Source organism: Physeter macrocephalus, chromosome 5 (assembly GCF_002837175.3).
Source record: "Physeter macrocephalus isolate SW-GA chromosome 5, ASM283717v5, whole genome shotgun sequence".
Lineage (NCBI taxonomy): Eukaryota > Metazoa > Chordata > Mammalia > Artiodactyla > Physeteridae > Physeter > Physeter macrocephalus.
Window position 1 is genome coordinate 58945660 of NC_041218.1, and position 26879 is coordinate 58972538.

Sequence of the window (26879 nt, forward strand, 5' to 3'; positions counted from 1 at the left end):
TATATTCATATTTATATACTTACATATATTGTGGTCATTGTTTTGATGCTCATATTGCCTCATTTTAGGTCAGTGGAAGTCCCCTAATGTTACTCTTCTGTTTTTGTGACGTGATTTCATTAGTCTTTTTTTTTTTTAAATTCATTAGTCTTTGATAGTTTCCTTGCTTTACAGCACAAGATGGCGCAGGTTCATCTTACACATTTCCTGTCCCAGACCTAGACTCAGCGAGCTCTGGTTTCTTTTAGTGACCATAATCTGGACGGTAGGTGTACTTACTCCTACTGGATTGTCAAAAGACTTTTCAATGAAAGGGTGGGAAATACATTTTTATAGAATATATAATATAGTATTCTATGTATGATAGGTTCAAAATAACAATATTACTAATCAGACTAAAAAATGCATTTTTAGATATCTTCAGAATTTATTTGACTCTTAGATTATATCCCCCAAAAGATACAGAGTCAAAATACTAGTTTTGAAAGTCACTGAAAATAATTATATACCCTTTTTGTAGTTATGCCACTATTTGATATTCATTTAGGTTCAGTTGTTTTGTCTTGTTTCCAATTTTAGAAGGAATGCTTTTTATTCTTTTTGATTTAATTTTGTTTTTTAATTACACAAAATATTTACATGGTCCAGGATCAAAATTATAGTAAGGTACATTCACATAAATTTCACTTCCATACCTGTCCAATCCTTTTCCCCCACCTCATCTTATAGGTAACCATTTTTAATATCTTTGTATCTTCTGTGATTTGCGCGTGTGTGTGTGTGTGTATTTATTCATATTGTTCTAGACCCTGTTTTTCTTTAATGTATCCTGAGGATCAGATGATATCCACATATAGATAATTTGCTGATTTTCATCCATAATTTCTTCAACCAACCCTCTATTGATGAATATCTGGTTTGTTTCCAGTTTTCAGTTATTCCAAATAATATATCAACTACAGCATATAGCATTTTGGGTTTATTTTTGGCACAATACCTTTGGGATAGATTTTTAAAGGAGGGTTTGCTCAAGAAAAGGGCAAATGTACTTATAATGTGACCATATCAGGGGCATACTTTTAAACATTAATCTTGCCAAGAAAATGTAGGAATTTTTTAAAATCTTGTTGTTACAGAGAAAGAAAAAAACTGTTTAAAATGGGATGATCATATTTATCAGGAATATTTAATTAGTGGAATTTAAATTATTAAATTTATGCATTGTCTCTGGTATAGTATAAATAAGCACCTTGAATAGTACAAAAATTTTAACACCTTAACGCTGAGTGGGGATGGATGGATAGATGAAGAGAGAGAGAGAGACAGAGAATCCCCCCACCCCGAACCGAGGAGAACATTTCTGGTTGTAATTACTTTACTAGCTTTTTAATTCAGTCAAAAAAGTTACTTTATTTTATTATCTTTTAAATGACACTGTAGAAATAGAAGTAAGTTAGCAGTGTCTGCATAATAGCATTTGTAACATTTTTTGAAGTGTTGGTAAGTCTGCAAATTTGTCTCCTTGGGCCCAAAATATAATCTAACTTTTAAATGCAAAATTAAATATATTTTCTGGTCCTTTTTATAATCCTATGTGTTAAAAGAATATGATTATATTGTCTTATATTTTTCAGTTACTGTCATCTTCTGAAATCAGGGAGAGCAACCCCAAGAACTGGGTGAGTCATATTTGCTTTTATATCTTATACACAGCCAAGAATTTAACCTCATAAAAAATAGTTGAACATTAAATTTAAAATAATAGATTCACATTTGAATAGCAGCTAGTTATGTATAAAAAATACACAAATTTAAAAATGTAACATATAAGAATTGGTGAATAAATCACTAATGATTCGCTTACTTGTGTTACCATATTATCCTTCAGATATAACCATAAAGGCATTCACAAGATGACATACGGAAAAAAAAAAGGGTTAAAATTGCTTCTTCTTAATTTTCAGTCTTCTACTTGCAAAGAGAAGCTTTGGCATCTTCTTGTTCTTTTTCTTTTTCAAGGCTAAAGTCAACAAAATAAAACATCATATTACCCAGTCTGTAGGCTCGCTATAAATCACCACTTCCGACATGCTTACAAACTCACCTCATCTTAATTTTAATGATTATAAAGTCAGTTGTACTCACTATCCACTTAGTCAATAACACTCTACCTAGCCAGTATAAGCATTTTGACAAAACTGACCGGTACTAAAGTGCTATCTATGTAGAAGTAGTCTAGAAATGGCAATATGCTATTAGTAAAATGGATACATCAAAATATAACTTTGCTTATGAGTTATTTATAAAGTTAGTTTAAAAATTGAATAAGAAAAAAATCCACTACCTTTTACACAAATGCGTTTGCAGTCCTTCACGTTAACAAAGTTATTGTCATTCCCTCCACAGCCAGTATAGGTGAAGGCCTCACAGGCTTTGTGTCTTGGATTAAAATAATAGCGAGTTGCATTAGCAGAGCATAGTCCCTCATCTTTTGGACTATAGCAAAATGATGGACCTTAATGAAAAAGAAAATAAAATTTAAAATGCAATAATACCAGATTTACTAAACTGTGCTGATTACTGAAGTAACTGAAGAAAATCTAATCCCATAGAAGCTTCGTTCTGAATCCAAAATATCATACTACGCCATTTAAAAAGTGTGCCTTGAATTTCAAAACAGCTTACATGCCATATGTTTTTAATTCTAAATTTTTATAAAGTGGACAGAATATCAAGCTATATCCTTGTATCGTTTGAATGTGTAAAGAAATTAAACCCAAAAAACAGATATGGCCAGGTAAAAATGGGCTACATTTCATGAGAAAATATGTGACATGCTTTGGTAAACTCTCTTGTGTTGGTAGTTTTATTTTAAATGTTTTTATCAGCTCTTCTTCCATTATTAATCAAGAATACATGTATCTAATTCCCAGGTAGCCACTGGAACACTTACATTTACATAAACAATTTAAAAGAACGCCAGCAACAACCATCTCCTCATTAATTCAAGATTTTGCATATTCAACACTGTATAGCTACAGAGCTTTATCAAAGTCTCTGCCAAAGCAAGTTTTCCTTGTTTTTTGAACTTATTTATCTCTGTGTACGTGTCTCTGCTGTGCTTACGGAAAATGCCTGTACAAACATTACATACTACCCAAGTAACACATGATTTTAGGGATTGCATGGGGGGAATGTAGGTAAGAAATGGGGAAGAGAGGAAAGAGGGACAGAGATCAATTTGTGCTACAATTTGTAACTACTAAAGAACACAGAAATCTAACAAAAAACTTTAGAAATTTTCAGGTTTCACCATGAAGTCTTTCTATAGCACTATCTCATATATACAACTGATTTCATACAAACTTGAGGTCATGTCATTCATTAATGAAGATTGTAATTTTTTACGTATAAATTAAGTAGATGAGAAATAGTTCTAAAGAAACAATGCAGAAGAGGAAGCAAAACTTGAATCATAGCTTTGTCACTTTCCAGCCCTGAGAACTTGGCAAGTTGTTAACTTCTAGCTTGCACTCTAATATGTAGAACAGGGGATAATAATACTCCCTCACAGGGCAATAGTGTGAAGATTGATATCATATTATATGTGAAATCACCAGAACGCAAACCATGTTCATTCCACATCAAATTATTAACTTTTTCACCCTAAAGCCTTAATAAAGAAATGAAATAGAAACAGTGTAAAAAGAATATTTACCTTTCTTTGGCGCACAGAAGCCCATACAAGTAGCTTCATCTGGGAACCGATTCTCACTGCTGTGACACCCGCCAGATATGAATTTTTCACATGCCATGGAACTCAGATTGAAGAAATACACTTCTCTGAGCTCCCCACACTGCCTCTTACTGACTTCCAACCGGCAAATCTTGGGAACTTCTAGGACAAGGAGAGCATAACACAATGTTAGTAAAAAATTAACCTTCTTAGTATTACTTTCAAAACTTTACTGTATTTTCAGAAACAACTGGTGGTGGCCAGGGGTGGAGTGGGGGAAGGCATCATATTTAGTGCTGGGCTAGTAAACCCCCAAAAGACTGCCCACTAGTCCAGTTACAGTGAGACCTTGTATCCCTGGGTCCAGAATCCACAGATGCAACCAACCCCAGACAGAAAATATTCAGGAAAAAAAATTCCAGAAAGTTAAAAAAAAAAAAAGCGAAACTTAAATTTGTCCTATGGTGGCAACTATATGCCTAGCATTTATGTTGTATTAGGCATTATAAGTAATCTAGGGATGATTTAAAGTATAAGGGAGGATGTGCATAGGTTATATACAAATGCTGTGGATTCTGGTATGAGGGGGTGGGGTCCTGGAACCAATCCCCACAGACACTGAGAGGCAACTGTATTCGGCATTTTTTTTTTTTTCAACAGTGTCTCCAGACCTGATTCGGCTATGATAAATTTTTCAACTTCAGTGGAAAGACTATTCTCTCAGTATTCTGATTGTTTCTACATACGAAGTTAATCAAACTTATTCATAGGAATACACATTTTTCCCTGGCTCAATTCCTTGAATAGCAGAGCCCCATGTTCTGTTACAGGCCTTAACAGATAATAAACATAATTAAAATAAAATCGAAAACAGCATTGTGAATCTCCACTATATCTCTATACTAATCTAAGACCTGATGGGGTATCGGGGACAAAAATAAGGTTATAATTAGCTAAATCACACTTTAATAACAAAATCCACTAACAGTATTTCAGATTGATAGATAGTGGACACGAGAATATGCTATTCTCAAGGAGGCATAAAAACCATAGGTTCAGAACTATGATAAATACAGACAAGCCCTTATGTTGCACCTAATACATTATACTCTTGCAGTGTTTTGTCTTACTGGTGAAATCTTTTCCTGAGTCTGCACACCCAGTGAATTATGATAAATGCCAGTTAGGAGAAAGGAGATGTCTTAGGCATTGTAAACTTTGTGATCACTTGTGGTAAACTGAAAAGCATTAAAAGCCTTACTTAATATTTGAGAAAATTCAGGCTAAAACTTACTGTAGAAGATGGAATCTGGAAAATAAGCTAAGTTACTACTAGCCCTTCAGTGCAAGGAGCAGCACAGAGTTCTGAGTGTCCGTGCGAGCACTTACTTACTCTCTATCCTCCAGCAAGCTTCATCGCAGGCCTCCCAAGTTTCGAAGTTGTTGGCATTGCCCTCGCAGCCCCCATACATGAACTCGCGGCAGCTCTGCGTGTACCTGTCATAATAGTAACTGGGGATGCGGGCCCGGCAGGGCCCTTCGTCCAGGGGCAGGAGGCATATCTCCGCTTTCTTTCCTACAGGAGGGGCAGAAAGAGAGCCAGAGAGTGAGAGAATGAGGTCAGCCACATCTCCGCGGAGGGAGAGGCTTCCCGGGGAGCTCTGTCCCGGCAGCTTCCCAGCACAGCAGAAGGGCATGCAGAGAAAGAAAGTGCAAACTTGGGTGCAAGTGCCCCGTCGCATGGTGCACGGCAGGCATCGGGGAAAGCGGGGCACAGAGAGCGAGTGCAGGGGTCCGCGGAGCCCTCGCCGCCTGACCGGGGCGATAAGGGGGTCCCCTGGGCAGGGAGATACCTGGCGGCGCTTGAGGTGCATCTCCCAGCGCAGTCCCCACCAGGAGCAGCGGCAGAACCAGCAGCCGGAGGGGGCGAACAGAGTACATGGTGTCCGGATTCAAGCTGCCCGTGGGTGAGGCGTCCCCAGAATGTGCCAGCGGGAGGAAGGTGCACAGCGTCCAACCTCGAGGCAGTCTGAGTTCCAGCGTGGTGGGTGCCGCTGCTTTATGTAGGGTGAGCGTCCTTCTGACCCGGGACAGGGCGGAGCGCGCCTTTGCGGAGCCTGGAGGGGAGACTGATTCATGCCCTGAGAGCTCTGACCCTGCCGCCCCCTGGGCGCTGGAAAGTGTGTGCGGGGGGTGGGGGGTGGCGGGGGGGGTGAGGAATTCCCCACCAAGTTGAACCTGCCTCCCAAACTTTAAACAGTGGCCGAGCAGGGATGACCAGATGGGGCATTGTGTCAGAGATGGGAAGTCCACAGGCTAGAGGGAAATGACCTGGGTGTGATTGCACAAGGTTCCAACTTGCAGCATCACGCTGAAGCTTGAATCCACACTTTGAAGGCACAAAGTCCACGTCTTTGAAGGGCAGAAAGTGTGAAATTCACAGGGCCAAGGGGAGCTGGGCTCATTGCATTAGACCCTTTAATAGAAATTTAAGTATATGTATTTCTTTACATGTATACATAGATATACACACATATTCATATTTCAATCGAGCTCTAATTTACATTTCATAAAAGACTCATATTACAGTTGGATCAATTTTGACTACTATATATACCCTTGTAATCACCACTCCAATCAAGAATTAAACATTTCCATCACCCCAGAACATTCTCTCATACCCTTTCCCAGTCAATCCTTCCATCCCCAGGCCAGGGGCCACCATTCTGAGCACCACAGATTGGTTTCACCTGTTGTAAATCTCATGCAAATGGAATCATAAGATATGTACTGTTTTGTACTTCTTTTACTCCACTACTGTTTTTAAGACACACATGCTATTGTAGAGTTCCTTCTAAGTGTTGAGCAGTCTTCCAATGTATGAGTATATAACAAAGGTCCTATTATTGGACATTTGTGTTATTTCTAGTTTGGGGCAACTGTGAATAAAGCTGCTTTGTGTGTGCAAACAACTTTTATTACTCTCGAGTAAAATATTAGAAACTGCCAAACAGTTTTCCAGAATGATTATACCATTTTACACCCCCCATCAGCCATGTGTTAGAGTTTTAACTATGTTTTTGGAGCTGGAATATGAAAGTCCAAAGAGAGGTGGCCTTAGGGGGGATCCTGAAGCTTTGGCCAGATCAGCCCCTTCCCATACATTTCTTAGTGTCAGTGCATCTATTATAGTTCGTTGTTCCTTTGATATATTAGCCTGAGCCTAACTTTTTATTTATACAAAACAAATTATCTACACTGGGATTTTACATGAAATATCAAGAATATTTTTGGAGATCATTTTAATGGGTTCTCTCTTGATGAATGTGTCTTCCCTTCCTCCCCCTTTTACTCTTGCTCTATTTAATATTCTTAAGGGAATAATTATCCTTGGCTTCTCCTAAAGATACTGGAGGGAGTTTACAGGAGTTCTCTTTCAAGTTTCTGAGAATCTCTACGCTCACAGCGAGTTAATAGTCTGGGATGTTTTCACACTATAACCCCTTGGGCCAGTTTTCAGTTATCCTGATGCCATGACAGAGAACCATATTCCTAGGAAAACTAACCTGGTCTGGAAATACTGTGTCATTTATGCTGTCAGATTACTAGATATCTATGATTAAGAATGACAGAGATGTAAGGATACATGTTTAACAACAAGCTCACCAGGATGAAATAAAAAGGGCGGGCGCGGGGTGGTTGGTGGTTTGTATATTTTACTGATTTCCATGGAGTAAATGCTCTCACTTTGGCTTGATTTCAAGCTGCCAGAGTTGGAAATAGATGGATACAATCAGTTCACCAGAGCCAGTGTGAGCTGACTCCAGCACGCCAAGCCCTGAGGCAGCCAGCTAGTTTTGGAAAAACACACTCATATGAGAATCAGATTAGACCTTCCCAATACCTCCCAAATATTATTAGGGGAGGAAAATTTTACCAGACGTTTATACAGGATCGTGTTCGGAAGAAAAGCTCATTCAACGTCAAACTTAACCTATTTCCATTCTTCTGAATATGATTAAATATATGTCCGAAACGGACTAAAACAAATTCAAGGACGGAGACTGAGTCAGACTTACCATTTAGCATTAACTATTGTCACTTCTGTTCTTTGTTCTCAGCTGCTGGCAGTTTTTAATCATCTTTTGCTTCATGTAGAAAGAGAAATCTTTGGAATTAGGGCAAATTATTTTGGGAAATTGCATGGTGCAATGGGAAAGCAGACTTGGGAGTCTGAGGAAACCTGGATTTTATTCCTTGTTCCTTTGGACAAGTTACATAAAATCTCAGAGCCTCAGTTTTCTTATCTGTGAAATGGATATGATCACCGTCCCTTACAAGTGTTCTATAAGGATTAAAGGGAAAGTGCCTAGGAACTCTGAGAGATGTGCTCCTCACATACAGGCACAGAATCCATCGGAATCATCCCATGTCTCAGTTCCCACTGAAAGCCTTGGCAGAGCATTTTAAGATGGAGCATTAACCACAATCAAGAAACACAGCAGGGCTTCCCTGGTGGCGCAATGGTTGCGAGTCCGCCTGCCGATGCAGGGGACACGGGTTCGTGCCTTGGTCCGGGAAGATCCCACATGCCGCGGAGCGGCTGGGCCCGTGAGCCATGGCCTCTGAGCCTGCGCGTGCGGAGCCTGTGCTCCGCAACAGGAGAGGCCACAGCAGTGAGAGGCCTGCGTACCACAAAAAAAAAAAAAAAAAAAAGAAAAAGAAAGAAATACAGCAACATGAACTGGCCTTGCAGGACTACAACCTGTGGCTTTGCTCCCATCAGCTCTCCTCTTTGGCTGTGCTCAGAGGTCACCTCTCCACATAGGAAGGTGTCACACTATCAGATACCACTTTGTGATAGTCTCTTCTGGGGAAATGAGCTTCAGGGTTCTCTCAGCCCCAGCAGAATACTCAGTCCACTCAGGCCTGCTGTGTAACAGATGGAGGGGGAGGGGTTCAAAACCCGGCTTTTCACCCCTCTGTGGTATGGAGTCTATAGACACAGGTTGAAATCGGTATTCAGAGATTCTCTAGAAATGTTAGTTTCCTCCCTGTTCTATGCCAAATAGGGTGCGTCCCTAACTCCTCTGTGACCGCTGAGCAGGGACGGGGAAGGAGAAGTGAACAAGTAGGGGGCGTCAGAAGTTTGAGATTGTAAAGCCAGGTGATCAGGAAGGAAATTACTCCTCAATTGCAAAACACTCGAGTATTTATATCCATGAAAAAGATATTTTCCAATATAAGAGGAATCTAAAATTCCTGGTACTACTTTAAACTACTGGATTTATCCTTAGGACTGTGTGGAAGTAGCCATGTGACCCCACCACGATCAGCCTCCCCATAGGGATGTCATAGTACTTCTATTTCCTTAAACCAGTGTCTAGGCCAAAAGGTTACCACAGATGAGGAAAAGAATTCCTTAATCCAAAGTCAACAGGAACTACAAGGCTGGAGGGAACAGGGAAGAACAGTCACCCAGATGGATGTGTCATTGCCAGACCAAGTGACAGCTCTAGTGGCTGCAGCTAAAGACAGAGGCTCAAAATAGTTTAGATCTCTGTAAAATAAGGCATGGAGTTCTTATAATTTGAATGCTGAAGAGAACTATGAATACCATCTGTTTCAGTATTTTTATTTTACATTTACAAATTGAGACCTAGAAAGATAAAACGGCCGGTCATGTTTAATTACCTGAGTGTGTTGGCAGAGCTGAGACTAGAACCCACATTCTTGATACTCACTCAGCCTTGTATTCTTTCTGACATACCCAGACCTAGGCTCTTTCTACTGTATCAAGACCTTAGAGCAGGACACTAAACTCCAGAATTAAAACACACAAAGGCTCCCGTGAGTTCAGGAGCAGCTTTGAGGTGTCAGATCCTTGCCTCTGTTCTTTTCCACACCCTCCCCCGCGTTGGACCCATAACAAGTGGATGTGAAGTTGACTTGGAACACAGTAGCTTCTAGAATTCCCAAGCCTTGAGCATGCTGTTCTATCCTCTGAGAGCCCCACAGTCTTGAAAGGTGACCGTGAATTTAAAGACAAGATTGAGGTAGATGGTCTTCCTCTCTGTCAGATACCTTAGGGAGAGGTGGCATATCTAACTCATGAGTGAATGAGGAGAATTAATTTAGCCCAGTGATTTGGGGTTGCATATAACATAACATAGTCACTTAAGGAGTTACATTGATAACTTCTTATAAACAAAGTTCTTGCTGCCCGTTAGTTTAGCCCTGTCAAAATAAAATATGAAATGAGTCCAGCTGGCACTAACAAGGAGTTTGCACATCTGCTAAGAAAGGCAGTTAATCTCTTCTGAGAGATTAGGGGTCATGAGAGTTTTGTTAAAGTTTAGACAGCTCCTTCACCAACTAGACATTTTTCCAGCGGGTTGGGCCTTGTAGGAAATGTTTGCTCTGATGCACCCTCTGTCGGACACAGAGTGCATTTGTCAGTGTTATAATAAAGTGGAGTCACTTAAAAGATGAGACATTCCCCATGCCTAATTTTATTATTCTCCTTCTCCCTAGGCAGAACAAGATAATGGAGTGTATAATGTGTCTCTTACCATGGTCATTCTTTCATTCGCCTATTTTAAAAATAAGCAGATTAAACATTTAAAATGTGCCCAACTTTGTGCCTTTGTGCACATTTGGGATACAAAGATGAATAAACACATTAGGGATCTCACGGCAAAATAGGGTAGACAGATGAACACTCTATGACCCAGTCACGATATAGTGTTCTTATTATAATATTAAAAATATGTACCAGGTTCTATGGGACTATGGAGGATTAAATAAATAAAATTTAAGTAAGAGTTCAATTAGAAATAAAAACCAATCCACACAAACATATCTCACATTACATCTTCGGTGCCTGTGGGACACACTTTTCTTCATCAGCTAGTTGCTTTGGTTGGTTCTTTTTAGCAGCTGTGGTTATGGCAAAGCATTGCCTTCTGCAGAAGGGCAGAATCTCAGAAACCCCCTTTCTCTTCTTCCTAGATGTATGTTCCCTCAAAGGTCGTGCCTACTTAGGATGCGGACCATCTTTTTTCTCACTCAGGTGCTGCACATTTAACTATGTAGGGCACACAGAAGGTTGGAACAGATTTTGGACTATTTTATCGAAGACCTTTCTGGCATAATGCAGCTTCACCACCTACCCAGAATTCTAGCTGGGGTTACCAGTCCACTAGAGAGTGACACATTAAGAATGGGGGAAGAAGGGGAAAATTTCCCCTAACTCTTGTATACCATGTGGAAACCTCAATAGCAATAACTACAATACTGGATAAAATGTTTATTATTGAGAGTTTGCATTGTACCTTGCATTCATTAGCTCATTAAACCCCCCACAATAACCACTTGAGACAGGTACTTTATTCTCCCCACTTTGCAAATGAGGAAGCTGAAGCTTTAGATAGATACATGACTTGGTCAAAACTATACAACTAGCAGTCTGAATTCTGGTCCCCTGGTCTCACTGTGCACACATCCTTTTCTTCCACATTAGTGGGGACCAAAGTCAGGCTCATTATATAGAGCATGTGCTTGTGACCCTCATTCAGTACCTGGACAGCTCTATCTCAGATTTCCTTTTTCTTCAAACATGAAGTTTATAATTGAGAACTAACAGATAGCTACAATTTAAATACATTGCTCTAACGCTCTAAGAGAAACATCTGCCAAAGTTGGTAATCAGATTAGAGGATTGAGAGAGTTAATCCCTAAAGACCTTATTATCAGGGTTATATTTAGCAGTAAGTAATGGATCTTGACCTTTCAAGTATAAAGATACCCTTTCATGAAAATGCCTTGTTATTTTTATACTCCAACCCAAATCTCATGTTGGTTATACATTACTTACTAAAGTGTCATAAGCCCTCCAAATGTTCATTTGTTCTAGCTTTATGTAGAAAAGCTTTGTATCTTAAATCACACAGGAGGGACAACCTGCCATTTGGGGGCAGGAGAAAACATTAGTTGCAGTTTGAAATGGGCATACATCTCCTAGCACTACCACTATTTTTTTCCTCTTATTGACTGTCTTATTAGCTGAGGGAAAAACTGAGTTGAACTGAAATGTCTGTATTAGAAGAGAATTGAGTACACTCGTCTGGACTAGATATACTGAACCAGCCAGAGAAGGGTCAGTTGTTCCTACTGGTCAACTGAATGTCCTGTATTCTCTGTCTTGCTTTTTCTTACAGTGGAGGGCATGCCCTGGTCCAGTCAGAGACCAACCCCTTGGCTACTGCTCTGGGTCCTTTCCTCTCTTGCCTTCTCAAGGACTTCACTCACTCCTCTGCGACATTCAGCACATACACCCAGGTTTTACGTTTCCATTTGGAGTGCTCTATCTCTGATTCTTTTTCATCCCAAACTTAAAATTCTTATTTGATTCTACATCCCTTTCCTGTTAGGACCCCACTTCACTGCTCCCTTTCCCAGCAAAACTTATCAAAAATGTTATCTTCACTCTCTGCCTCCACTTCCTCATCTCCCTTTTCTCCCACATTCCACTCAGTAAACTTTCATACTGGGAAGAGGAAGAACACGAAGTGCTCTTGTCAAGAGCAACTCATCATGTTGCCACATCTTACTGGACCTCTCAATACGTATGACAAAGCAGCTGGCCCTAAGGTCACCAAAGACCACATTTTTCCATCTGCATTGTATCTAACCTCTCAGCAGTATTTAACAATTTCAAATCCTTAGTCATTCTTGAAATGCCTTTTTTTAGTCTTTACCATACCACATTCTTTTGGTTTTTCCCTACTTAGTTGACTGCTTTTCAATCAATCTGTCCTTCTCCTCTGCCTGCCAATTAAAGGTTGGGCTGACTCAAGGCTCTAACTCTACTCTCTCCTTATGTGATTTCAAGTACATATACACATAAACTTTACATACACGTACATATACATATATTTATGGATAGTCTCGATCTCACCGCTGGATTCCAAACACTTTTATCTACTTAACATATCCACTTGGATGTCTAATAGGCATCTCAAACGCTCTATGTCCTAAACTGGAGTGTTGGTGATAACCCCCAATCTTCCTGATTTCTGTAAATGACACACTTGGATGCTCAAGCTAAAAACTCTGGGATCATTCTTAGCACCTCCCATCCATTCATTGCCCAGTCTATCAATAGTCCTGTCAATTCTACCTCCAAATCACATTTTTAATTTGCCCATATCTCTTTATATCTACAGTCACCAGTTTAGTTCAAATCTATCTGTTCTTATGGGACCATTATGTTAGGTTAGTGGAAACTCCCAGTTTCCACCTTTGTTCTCCATTAAACCCCACAGAGCAGAGTATTTTTAACACATTAGACTGTATCACAACACCTGACTCCTTCAAAATAATAATAAAGCCCCCCATTTAGCTCCTCATTTTATTTCTCACCATGGAAGTCACTAACTCTGAGTGACTATGGGATCTGACCACTGTCTCCCTTTACTGACCTCATCCCACCACTCTTTCTTGATCTTACTAGACTCACGTTACACTGTGTGTTTTATTAACCTCATACAAGTTCGTTCCCACCTTGGGTCCTTTGCATGAGCTGTTCCCTCTGCTTAGCCCTTATCGTTGCATGAAATGCTCATCTCCTGATCTTTACTTCACTGACTGCTTCTTGGCATTTGGATGTTGGTCCCACTGGCACTACCTCTAATCAGCCTATATGATGTTGCCCAATATCTCAGTCACTCCTTATGACTTCATGGTATCACAAACTATCCTTATAGCTTTATCATTTGAAATCTCTATGTTTATTATTTTAATTTGACTTGTCTAATCCTCTCACTATTATATAAGTTCTATGAGAACAGGGAACTTACCTGTCATACTCACCGTTGTATCCCGATGCTAAGAACAAGACCTGGAAAGTAGGATCTCATAAATGTCTGTGGAACAAACAAATTACTTATTATTGCCACAATCACACTTCTTTCCAAATGTCTTTAAAACCCATCTGGCTCAGTAGAAACAGAGAAATAGAGTTGCCTTGGGGAAGAAAGCGCGTTGTCATAGAATGAATATATTTGAATGTCTATGAGTCACATGTGCCTTAGGTATAAGCTATAGGTTGAGAGAGATTGGTATTCATGTAACAAAAATAGCAACATATACAAAAGCAACTGGCTTTTTAAAAAATCTTTTTATTTTATGTTGGAGTATAGACAATGAACAATGTTGTGATAGTTTCAGCTGTATAGCAAAGGGACTCAGCCATACATATACATGTATCCATTCTCCCAGCAACTGGCTTTGAAAAACCAAATATGATAAAATGTGTGATCAACTTGATTAGATGGAAGAAAAAACCCAAAATACAAACTACCTTTTATGTGATAAGAAAAAAAACCCTCAGCTGAAAAGAATGATTTATAGAGTGATGTAGTATAAACACAGTAAGAGATAAGAAAGTTGATTTCGTTTGCTGTTTCAACCCCTAGCAATCAAGAGTGCCTGGTCCCTGGTAGTTACTCAATAAATATTTGCTGAATAAACATACACTTGTTAGCTGCTATCATTTTATTGATCCATGTACAAAGACAGAAGGAAGAAGAGTAGACACATACAGATATAAAGGGATAGAGGTATTGCATATGTGTGTTCAGCACAGTGTCTGGCACATGGTAAACACTCAAAAGTTGTTAACTAATCATCATCACAACAAACTCACTTTCCTTTATTAATTTTGTCTCATCTCCCTCATTTTAGAGGGTTAGTGTTTAATCCTTTGTTCTCTTCTCTTTCCTATTCATCCTGGGTATTCCCATCCATTCTCATGGCTCTCTCCTAAGCTCTGGCCTTTCCCCTAAACTCCAGACTGCCCATTCAAATGAATGTGTAACAAGCATCTTAAACATGGGATTCCCCTTCTCAAGTCTTCCTCATCTCAGGAAACAGCATTCCTTCTTCATTTGTTCAGACCCAAATCATTGATGTTATCTTGACTTTTTCTTTCTTTCTTTTTTTTTTTCCTACATCTGATCTCTCAGCATATCCTATTATCTCTACTTTCAAAATATATTTAGAATCTCACCACCCGTCCCCACCTCCACTGCTATTACCCTGGTTTTAGCCACCATCATCATGTCTCACCGCAATTATTGAAATTGTCTCTTCTCTGCTTCTACCCTTGCCCTCTATGGTCTAGCCTCAAAATAGCTGCCAGAATAATGCTACTAAAATATATGACAGATAGTATCACTCTATTACTCAAAACCCTCCAGTGTACCCTAAGTCACTCAGACTGAAGCCACAGCCTTTACAATGGCCCGGAAGACCCACGTGATCACTGAAACCATAAACTATTCTTCCCCCACATTCACTTGGCTCCTCGCAGTCGTACTAGCTCACTGCTCCCCTTGTGCTCACTGCTCCCTGGAATAATCTTCTCTTATAATCAGTAATAATCAATAATCAATAATCATTCATGGCTCACTCCTTCAGGTCTTCATTCAAATAGCATTGTCTCAGAGAAGCCTGCCCTGGCCACTCTCTCAATAATTGAAATACTTCTCTTGACACTTGCTATTTCTTCTCTGTTTTATTTTTCTCCTTAGGACTTATCACACTATATTGCCTCATTTAATTTTTTTAACCTTATTCATTGCCTGTCTCCTTCATTAGACTGTAAGTTCCCTATAGGCAAAGTTTTCTGATTTTTTTTTTCTCTGCTCTACCCTCAAGCATCTAGAATAATGTCTGGCACATAATAGCACTTGGTAAATATTTGTTGAATGAATGAATAAAATGTTAGCTGTTATTCTTTAATAGTCCCAAGTATAATGTCAGGATGAAAAAGAACAGTATGAGACAAAATTTATACCCATATGATTACAAGCTTATTGTACATAACAGAGTGGATTTGTTTCTGAAAAAAATGTGTCAAACTGATGTTTATGAATCAACATATTTAAAGTGCTAACAACATTTCTATTTCAAAGAATCTGTGATTGACCCTCTGTATAAAACAAAGGACTTTAAAAAATTAATTTTAATAATTTCCCCTAATATAGCCCTTATAAGTTAAATATTTTATTAGTCAAGTTTTCTTTTTTTAAAAATAAATTTATTTATTTATTTATTTTTGGCTGCATTGGGTCTTCGTTCCTGAGCGTGGACTTTCTTTAGTTACGTCGAGCAGGGACTACTCTTCATTGCGGTGCACGGGCTTCTCACTGTGATGGCTTCTCTTGTTGTGGAGCACGGGCTCTAGGCATGTGGGCTTTGGTAGTTGTGGTACGCACGTTCAGTAGTTATGGCACGTGGGCTCTAGAGCGCAGGCTCAGTAGTTGTGGCACACTGGCTTAGTTGCTCCGCGGCATGTGTGATCTTCCTGGACCAGGGCTCGAACCCATGTCCCCTGCATTGGCAGGTGAATTCTTAACCACTGCACCACCAGGGAAGCCCTAGTCAAGTTTTCTTACTTCAAAATACGTTAATCTATAATGGGTAAAAGCAAACAGAAAACAAGTAGCCTTTTGACTTTACACTAGGCCGTTTTAGTTCTAAATAAATTATCAAGAAACCTATGGAAACTCTGAAAGACATTAGTGAGACACTAAGCTACTCTACATAGTTCTATCCTCAACATCCCTCACCGGTACCTACAAAACCAGTGAAAACCATAAACAACATGACAGTTTCAAAAGGCCCCCTAGGGGGCACTATTGCTCCCATTGAGAACCTATGCTCTGTGGATGGGGTACAGCTCTGAGAAACTTTCTCCCCCTCCTCTTCTCTTCTTGGCTTTTTTGGGCCTTAGCTCCTCTGATAGTAGTAGTGCAGGATGGAGGAAGAAGTAAAAGGTGACATATAGTCTACCTAAGGGGGGTATGTGTCTCCCCTGAATTAGCTGTAACTGCCACCTTAGCTTGTTGCTCTATGAGTCTTCAGTCCTCCCTTTATATTCTGGTGAAAGTGGGGATGGGGATACTTGGCAACAGTTCCCGCAATCTGATCTAGCGCCTCTTAGGTCTTCCCATGGAGGGTGGCCCAACATGAAAGTTTAGAATATAAGTGGCCTAGTTAGTGGAGGAACTGAGGGGATGGAGGTGGTTAGTGCCCTTGGTTGTCAACTCTGTGCTTTCTTTCTCTATGTGATTCTGGAGTAATGGAGTGTATATATATATATATATGTATATATGTATATAAAGCAAACCTACTCCTTTAAACTAGTTTGAAGAGGGTAACTGAGAGAAGTGTGCTAGAGTGGAAAACATCCCAGACCAGAAAACAAACACTTGTGTTATAACCCCAGCTCTGTTGTCACCAACTGTGTGATTTGGGACATTTCAATTCTCTGGATCACCTTTGCCTCATCTGCAAAATGGGATAAAGAGAAATTAAATGATAAAAGGCCAAAAAAGCACATGAAAAGATGCTCAACATCACTAATTATTAGGGAAATGAAAATCAAAACTACAATGAGGTATCACCTCACACTGGTCAGAATAGCCATCATCAAAAAAATCTATGAACAATAAGTGCTGGAGAGGGTGTGGAGAAAAGGGAACCCTCCTACACTGATGGTGGGAATGTAAATTGGTACAGCCACTATGGAGAACAGTATGGAGGTTCCTTCAAAAACTAAACATAGGGCTTCCCTGGTGGCGCAGTGGTTGCGCGTCCGCCTGCCGATGCAGCGGAACCGGGTTCGCGCCCCGGTCTGGGAGGATCCCACATGCTGCGGAGCGGCTGGGCCCGTGAGCCATGGCCGCTGAGCCTGCGCGTCCGGAGCCTGTGCTCCGCAACGGGAGAGGCCACAGCAGAGGGAGGCCTGCATACCACAAAAAAAAAAAAAAAAAAAAAGAAAAAAAAAACTAAACATAAAACTACCATATGGCCCAGCAATCCCACTCCTGGGCATGGGCATATACCTGGAGAAAACCATAATTTGAAAAGATACATGCACCCCAGTGTTCATTGCAGCACTATTTACAATAGCCAGGACTTGGAAGCAACCTAAATGTCATCAACAGAGGAATGGATAAGGAAGATGTGGTACATATATACAATGGAATATTACTCAGCCATTAAAAAATAACAAAATAATGCCATTTGCAGAGATGTGGTACATATATACAATGGAATATTACTCAGCCATTAAAAAATAACAAAATAATGCCATTTGCAGCAACATGGATGGACCTAGAGATTGTTACACTGAGTGAAGTAAGTTAGACACAGAAAGACAAATATCATATGATATTGCTTATTTGTGGAATCTAAAAAACGGGTACAAATTAACTTATTTACAAAACAGAAGTAGAGTCATGGATATAGAAAACAAACTTACGGTTACCAGGGGATAAGGTGGAGGAGAGATGAGATTGGGATTGACATATGTACACTACAATATATAAAATAGGTAACTAGTAAGAACCTGCTGTATAGCACGAGGAACTCTACTCAATACTCTGTAATGACGTATATGGGAAAAGAATCTAAAAAAGAGTGGATATATGTATATGTATAAATGATTTACTTTGCTGTACACCTGAAACTAACATAACATTGTAAATCAACAATACCCTAATAAAAAATTCTTTTAAAAGAGTAATCAAATGATATTATATCTGAATCTTTTATTTTTTAATTTGTAAGTTTATATTTTCACTATTATTAAAATGAATATATGTATATAACTATATATTTAATGTAATAAAGTTACATATAATTTTTAAAGATTCCACTTTTAAGGTTCTATATTATTATTTTATTTATTTTTTATACATCTTTATTGGTGTATAATTGCTTTAAAATGTTTTGTTATTTTCTGCTGTACAACAGAGTGAAACAGCTATATGCATACATATATCCCCGTATCCCCTCCCTCTTGAGCCTCCCTCCCACCCTCCCTATCCCACCCTGCTAGGTCATCACAGAGCATGGAGCTTATCTCCCTGTGCTATGCAGCTGCTTCACACTAGCTATCTATTTTACATTTGGTAGTGTATATATGTCAGTGCTACTCTTTCACTTCATCCCAGCCTGCCCTTCCCCCTCTGTGTCCTCAAGTCCATTCTCAAAGTTTGCATTTTTATTTCTGCTCTACCACTAGGTTCCTCAGTACCATTTTTCTGGATTCCATATATATGCATTAGCATACGGTATTTGTTTTTCTCTTTCTGACCTTCTTAACTCTGTATGACAGACTCTAGGTCCATCCATCTCACTACAAATTACTCAATTTCATTTCTTTTTATGGCTGAGTAATATTCCACTGTATATATGTGCCACATCTTCTTTATCCATTCATCTGTTGATGGACATTTAGGTTGTTCCATGTCCTGGCTATTGTAAATAGTGCTGCAATGAACATTGGGGTACATGTATCTTTTTGAATTATGGTTTTCTCAGGGTATATGCCCAGTAGTGGGATTGCTGGGTCGTATGGTAGTTCTATTTGTAGTTTTTTAAGGAATCTCCATAGTGTTCTCCTTAGCGGCTGTATCTATTTACATTCCCACCATCAGTGTAGGAGGGTTCCCTTTTCTCCACACCCTCTCCAGAATTTGTTGTTCCTAGATTTTTTGATGTTGGCCATTCTGACTGGTGTGAGGTGATACCTCATTGTGGTTTTGATTTGCATTTCTCTAATGATTAGTGATGTTGAGCACCTTTTCATGTGCTTGTTGGCCACCTGTATGTTTTCTTTGAATCCTTTTAAATCCTTGAGTTCAATACAACTCTGAGCATTTGAACTCTCCATGCAGACAATATATGCTGTGCTTCTCTGTGTATCTAGGTGTCCTTGAGGGTGGTGAGAGTTTTGATCCTCACTCTTTGAAATTTTTCATACAAGACCATGGTATCAAATTTGGCAAGCGTTCTTAAATCTTCTAAGATTCACCTCCACCAAATGAAGTGTGTTTTGCTTAAATTATTATTAAATATGGTGAATCACAGCATTTTAGAGTTAAGAAATCATTTGTTATTAATATGAAGTTATATAGTGGAGGGGAGCAGAATATGCCACCCCAAAGTATTGCTCTCTGGCATAAGGAGTATTTTGAGCTAATTATTTTTAAGAAACAGCAGACACAGGAGAAGCCATGAAAACCAAGTAGAAGTTATCCTCTTATAAGAGACATTTACATTTATAAGGGAAATCTCCATTTGTAATTGTGTCTCCTTCTCTGTACCAGAAAGAGGAGGATGAATCTAAATCTCTAAAAGCTCTTATCAATGGAGAAGGCAGCAACTCAAATCTCTTAATCCTTGTTTACTGTGCTTTGCCTGCTAACCTCCCATGTCTGACTCCTCCACCCCCTCCCCAACATCTTCTTTTGTCTTTAGCTGGAAGCAGCGTTTAAGGTGGTGGCTTGGGCCATTTGTGGGAGTTACTCAGTTTTCCTGGGTCTCTTCCACGTATACAGGCGGTATATACATTACTAAACTTTTGTTTGTTTTTCTTCTATTAATCTTTTATTACAGGATGGTCTCAGCCAAGAACCTAGAAGTGTAGAGGGAAAATTATTTTTCCTCCCCTGCAACATCATGCACTTTTCTCTATGTCTAGGTGAATATTTCTGATGTAAGTTGCAAGTGACTTTATCAATACTTCATGATTCTCTTCTGTATACCAAACAATATACAAAACAATACACAGTGATAAGGACATAAGTTATGAAAGATATGGATGCTCTTGTAAAGGTCTTTACAGTCCTTTGTGTCTTAGAGTTCTTAGAAGCAGAGCCTAAGACAGGGACACTTGTCCAAGTGATTTATTGATGGTGAGCTCTCAGGAGAAATCTCTGAAGGAGGGAAGAAAGCAGGATGAAGGAGGAGAAGACAGGCAAAGATGCGGTTTCAGAAGTCTAGCTTCATCCTGAACCCATGGAGTGCTCAGGAAGTTTCTCAATTACACCAAGGCTTTTCAGCCCAGAGGCAAGTCATCTGGGCTATTAGAACCCCACTTCAGCCAGCCATTTGCTACAGGACACCCACAGGGGCCAGTTGTCATAATCTTCCAGACATCACCAGCTGAAGTGGCTTCCATCAGCTAAGGACAAACGTATGTAAAGGTTTGGTGGTCAACAACCGCAGCTTCTGGAGGTATAAATACCCCACCCTGGAAAGGGAAAGGGGGGTCTGGGAAGGGCACCAGCGGCATCTACTACACATGGTATTAAAGGAGCTAAATCATGTCCACATGATATCCTTTAAGAGCATTTATAAAGCCACCTATCAGCAAGTGACATGTAAGACAACACAATCTGAAACTCTAGAGGTACAGAGTAAGTGAGTAACATCAGCTAACATGTACTGAGGGCTTGCTCCATGCTATGCAGTGTTATGCAATCTTTATTCTTCTCAGAAAACATCTACAATGTAGATACTATTGTTGCTCCTATTTCCTAGTAAACTGAGGCACAGAGAGGTTACATAACTTGATCAGGACCACACAGCTAGCAAGTGCCAGTGAGTGATCATTTCATTGGCAATATATGGTAAAGCTTCTCTGGAACAGAGAAAATGAAACTCTAACCCCTACCCCAAATCAAAATCTCTTAAATTGGGCCTCTATTTTAACAAATTCCTAAAGTGATTCTTCAAAGTCACTGCCAAGTGGAAAACATTTTCCAAGATGGAGAAAAGTTGTGCAAAAGACAATGTCAACAGGTAAAAATGATCAGCAGAAACAGAGGTGCTTGTGAATTTTTGCAGGCAGTCTGAAGGGAGTAAGAAGGAAGGTAGGAATAACACTGAGAATGGGCTCTTGAATACCAAGCAATAATTACACAGGAAGAAATAACTTTTTTGTTGTCATATTGATTCTTAAAATAAGAACAGAATAAAATAAAAATTAAAAGGATAGGAAACATTGGCTTTGGGTACCTGTCAGGTGTTCTGTTCCACCTCTGTGCTGGCCTATGTAGGCATTTATCCCTAAAAAATAGGTTAAACTACCTCTTTTCCAGAGAAGAACAGAATATTATAAAACTAAGAAGGAAAATAATATTTCCTCAAATGTTTTGGAAATGAAAATACTATATAAATGCAAGGAAGTAAGTTAATTGCTGAAATGTGATTAGCAGCGTATTTTTATGTAGATGTATGATGTTGTTTTCTGAAATAATATGTGACCTGAATGTGTCTACTTTAATAAAAATATGTCATCATAGAAGTTGGACCAGAGAAACAAAAGAGAAGAGAGGACCTAAAGAGGAGATATTATAAAGCGTGATGCCACTTGGCTACAATGAAATATTTTCCAGGCAATTTCATACAGGAATCACTAGCTACTGTGCCATCTTTCCCATTGCCCATTGATCTAATTAAGAAGAAGAAGACATTGCTAAAAGGGCAGAAGAGTCTGTTTTTTTATGATGTACATCAGAAGATCAGACTCACCGCATCCCCTTTAACCTGCTGCATTTGCTCATCGTTGCTGTCCAATCCATTGTGACAATTACATAAAAAAAATTCCAGGAGAAACACATCTAAGTAGTATGCTAGTTTGTTTCTAACTAACAAGGTTATTTGTTTGTTATATTTTCATTCCATTGGTTTATATTTCAATCCATTATTTATAAGGAACTTATAATGACACTTTTTGTATGTTTCTCTGTTAATACCAGATCATATACTCCAGCGATTTAGGGGATTAATGGGCAGTCCTCAGAATGACCTCAAACTAACTTAAATGGCATAAATCATATGAGGGAGGGCTTTGGAGTTGGAGATAAGGGTTGGAACCTCAAGTTTCTACACTGTATCAAATAAACAGGGAAAAGAAGGAGCATTGGATATTTAAGATTATTTACTGACTGAACTGACCTCTCCCCACAAACCTACTAGCAGGTGTTTAGAGTCAAATACTTAGTTTAATCATATTAATGAAGATTATAAGGAAGCTTTAAAATCTCAAGCCTAGTGTGCAGTGCTAGAATTGCTCAGAGAGCATTCAAGAGAAATTGATTATCATAAGAAGTTAAAACAAACAGTTCACTTAGTAAGTTAAGAGCTGAGGGAAGGGTTGGCTACCATTAACTTGACGTGAGTCTAGCAATTCAGGTGTATAAACTTTCTACCTTTTCAGCAGGCAAAAGATGCCAGTGATCAATATTGAGGACCTGACAGAAAAGGACAAATTGAAGATGGAAGTTGACCAGCTCAAGAAAGAAGTGACACTGGAAAGAATGCTGGTAAACTGCTACTCTGTTTTGAATTTTATTTTTAAACTAGAGATAACTGTAGCACTACCAGGTTAAAAACCATTGAAGGGGAGCAGAATTTGCCACCCCAAAATATGCCTTTTTGGCATATGGATTATTTTATTTAGGCTGATTATTTTTGAAAAATAGCAGACACGGGAAGCTCTGAAAACCGACTAGAAGTTACCCTTTCCTAAGAGACAGTTACATTTATAAGGGAAATCTCCATTAGTAAGGGTGTCTCCCTTCTCTGTATCAGGAGGAGAAGCTTGACTCTAAATCTCTAGAAACTCTTATCATGGAGAACACAAGGACTTCGATCTGCTTAACAGCCTTACCCTTGTTTACTGTTGTTAAAAAACAAAATTCAGCTGAGTAAATTTGAAGATATAATTGGCTTTATTAAATAATTCATGAATTGGGCAGCATCCCATATAGCAAGTAGAAAGGCTCACCCAGGAGCTGTACAAGATGGAAGGTTTTTATAGGCACAAAGGGGTGGGACAAGGAAGTCATAAACAAAAGAAAGAATTATTTCAGGCAGGAGCAACTTCCTCTGGGGGAAGTGCAGGGGTCTATCATGCAGATTACATCACTAGTGCTGATCAGGAAGTTACAGATTGATAGGTTTAAATTCCACTACTGGGAAAGGCTGAAACTGCAGTTAAGTTAGGTATTAAGTTTTGGTTTGTTGATGTGGGGCCTTGTCCATTTAGGGACTGTTCTTTGTTTTTGTTTTGTTTTGTTTTTTTAATACTGTGCTTTTCCTTTTTTTTTTTTTTTTTTTTCCCAAATAAAAAACGTGTATTTGGGGTGTTAAGAATTACAGTTCAGGAGACAGATTTGGGTAAAACGGAAAGAGTGTTCCAGGGAAGCGAAAGAGTCAGGGGCTTACAAAGGCAAAGCCAAGAGGTTGTACTCTGACATAAGGGAGGAAATATTTGTCCTTAAGGGATAGGCTGTCGTGAATTATTTTAGGGTAAGGTTCTGGTAATTATCTTAAGCCCATAACTGGCTCCCCACACCCCTGTCATCCACACCTACCATCTTCTTTTGTCTTTCACTGCAGTGGGATTTAAGGTGGTTGCTTGGATTATTTCAGGGAGCTACTCAGCTTTCCTGAACCTCTCCCTTGTATACAGGAGGTATACATGTTATTAAACTTCTGTTTGTTTTTTTCCTGTTAATCTGCCTTTCTTATTACAGGGTTTTCTCAGTCAAGAACCTAGAAGTGTAGAGGGAAAATTATTTTTCCTCTCCCACATCATTCACTGGAGAAACTCAATATAGTTGAAAACAAGTTGTTCAGATAAAATTCATCAGAAATTAAGAAAATTAATAATCATAATTATCTTTTGATTTAGAGTTAAAAATCAACAGTTTGGCAAACTATTTTCCATAAGCCAAATCCAGCACTTAGCCCATTTTTCTATGGCCACTAAGCTAAAAATGTTTTAAAATTTTTATAGAGTTGTTTTATTTTTATTTATTTTTAAATTTTTTTTAACATCTGTATTGGAGTATAATGGCTTTACAATGTTGTGTTAGTTTCTGCTGTATAACAAAGTGATATACATATATCCCGATATCCCCTCCCTCTTGCGTCTCCCACCCACCCTCCCTATCCCACCCCTCTCGGTAGTCACAGAATCCCAAGCTGATCTCCCTGTGCTATGCGGCTGCATCCCACTAGCTATCTGTTTTACATTTGGTAGTGTATATATGTCCATACCACGCTCTCACTTCATCCCACCTTCACCTTCCCCCTACCGGTGTCCTCAAGTCTATTCTCTATGTCTGTGTCTTGATTCCTGTCCTGCCCCTAGGTTCTTCAGAAAAAAAAAATTTTTTTTTTTTGCATTCCATATATATGTGTTAGCATACGGTATTTGTTTTTCTCTTTCTGATTTACTTCACTCTGTATGACAGACTCTAGGTCCATCCACCTCAATACAAATAACTCAATTTCATTTCTTTTTATGGCTGAGTAATATTCCATTGTATATATGTGCCAAAGAGGGTTCCCTTTTCTCCACACCCTCTCCAGCGTTTATTGTTTGTAGATTTTTTGATGATGGCCATTCTGACTGGTGTGACGTGATACCTCATTGTAGTTTTGATTTGCATTTCTCTAATGATTAATGACATTGAGCATCCTTTCATGTGTTTATTGGCAATCTGTATATCTTCTTTGGAGAAATGTCTATTTAGGTCTTCTGCCCATTTTTGGACTGGGTTGGGTTTCTTTTTTGATATTGAGTGGCATGAGCTGCTTGTATATTTTGGAGATTAATCCTTTGTCCGTTGCTTCATTTGCAAATATTTTCTCCCATTCTGAGGGTGTCTTTTCATATTCTTTATGGTTTCCTTTGCTGTGCAAAAGCTTTTAAGTTTCCATAGGTCCCATTTGTTTGCTTTTGTTTTTATTTCCATTTATCTAGGGGGTGGGTCAAAAAGGATCTTGCTGTGATATATGTCATAGAGTGTTCTGCCTATCTTTTCCTCTAAGAGTTTTATAGTGTCTAGGCTAACATGTAGGTCTTTAATCCATTTTGAGTTTATTTTTTTGTATGGTGTTAGGGAGTGTTCTCATACAAATTGTGAAATTTTTGTCCTAGTTCTGTGAAAAATGCCATTGGTAATTTGATAGGGATGGGATTGCATTGAATCTGTAGATAGCTTTGGGTAGCATAGTCATTTTCACAATGTTGATTCTTCCAATCCAAGAACATGGTATATCTCTCTATCTGTTTGTATCATCTTTAATTTCTTTATCAGCATCTTATAGTTTTCTGCATACAGGTCTTTTGTTTCCTTAGGTAGGTTTATTCCTAGGTATTCTATTCTTTGGGTTGCAGTGGTAAATGGGAGTGTTTCCTTAATTTCTCTTTCAGGTTTTTCATCATTAGTGTATAGGAATACAAGAGATTTCTGTGCATTAATTTTGTATCCTGCTACTTTACCAAATTCATTGATTAGCTCTAGTAGTTTTCTGGTAGCATCTTTAGGATTCTCTATGTATAGTATCATGTCACCTGCAAACAGTGACAGCTTTACTTCTTTTCTGATTTGGATTCCTTTTATTTATTTTTCCTCTCTGATTGCTGTGGCTAAAACTTCCAAAACTAATGTTGAATAATACTGGTGAGAGTGGGCAACCTTGTCTTGCTGCTGATCTTAGTGGAAATGATTTCAGTTTTCACCATTGAGAATGATGTTGGCTGTGGATTTGTCATATATGGCCTTTATTATGTTGAGGTAAGTTCCCTCTATGCCTACTTTTTGGAGGATTTTTACCATAAATGTGTGTTGAATTTTGTTGAAAGCTTTTTCTGCATCTATTAAGATGATCATGTGGTTTTTATCCTTCAATTTGTAAATATGGTGTATCACATTGATTGATTTGTGTATATTGAAGAATCCTTGCATTCCTAGGATAAACCCCATTTGATCGTGGTGTATGATCCTTTTAATATGCTGTTGGATTCTGTTTGCTAGTATTTTATTGAGGATTTTTGCATCTATGTTCATCAGTGATATTGGCCTGTAGTTTTCTTTTTTTTGTGACATATTTGTCTGGTTTTGGTATCAGGTTGATGGTGGCCTCATAGAATGAGTTTGGGAGTGTTCCTGCCTCTGCTATATTTTGTTAGAGTTTGAGAAGGATAGGTGTTAGCTCTTCTCTAAATGTTTGATAGAATTCACCTGTGAAGCCATCTGGTCCTGGGCCTTTGTTTGTTAGAAGATTTTTAGCCACAGCTTCAATTTCAGTGCTTGTGATTGATCTGGTTATATTTTCTGTTTCTTCCTGGTTCAGTCTTGGAAGGTTGTGCTTTTCTAAGAATTTGTCCATTTCTTCCAGGTTGTCCATTTTACTGGCATATAGTTGCTTGTAGTAATCTCTCATGATCCTTTGTGTTTCTGCAGTGTCAGTTGTTACTTCTCCT

General features: G+C 38.9%; 2 protein-coding genes across 3 annotated transcripts in view; one reads left to right on the top strand and one right to left on the bottom strand.

Moving 5' to 3' along the window:
- Window positions 1-1167: 1167 nt before the first annotated feature.
- TFPI2 (tissue factor pathway inhibitor 2) lies at window positions 1168-5900 on the bottom strand. The gene is given in 6 exon segments (XM_007110246.3): window positions 1168-2020; window positions 2345-2515; window positions 3719-3898; window positions 5130-5312; window positions 5590-5700; window positions 5703-5900. Coding segments are annotated over 6 exon segments (900 nt in total). The 5' UTR covers window positions 5875-5900; the 3' UTR covers window positions 1168-1937.
- The window catches only part of GNGT1 (G protein subunit gamma transducin 1), a 29300-nt gene continuing 8139 nt past the window's right edge, over window positions 5719-26879 (top strand). Inside the window, exons 1-2 of one of the 2 annotated variants that reach the window (XM_028490013.1) lie at window positions 5719-5804; window positions 22821-22923. In XM_028490013.1, coding sequence (XP_028345814.1) covers window positions 22828-22923 — 96 coding nt within the window. In that variant the 5' untranslated portion in view covers window positions 5719-5804; window positions 22821-22827. Of the gene's footprint in view, window positions 5805-22680; window positions 22731-22820; window positions 22924-26879 lie in introns of those variants that run through there. The other variant, XM_024129714.1, reaches the window with a different exon arrangement.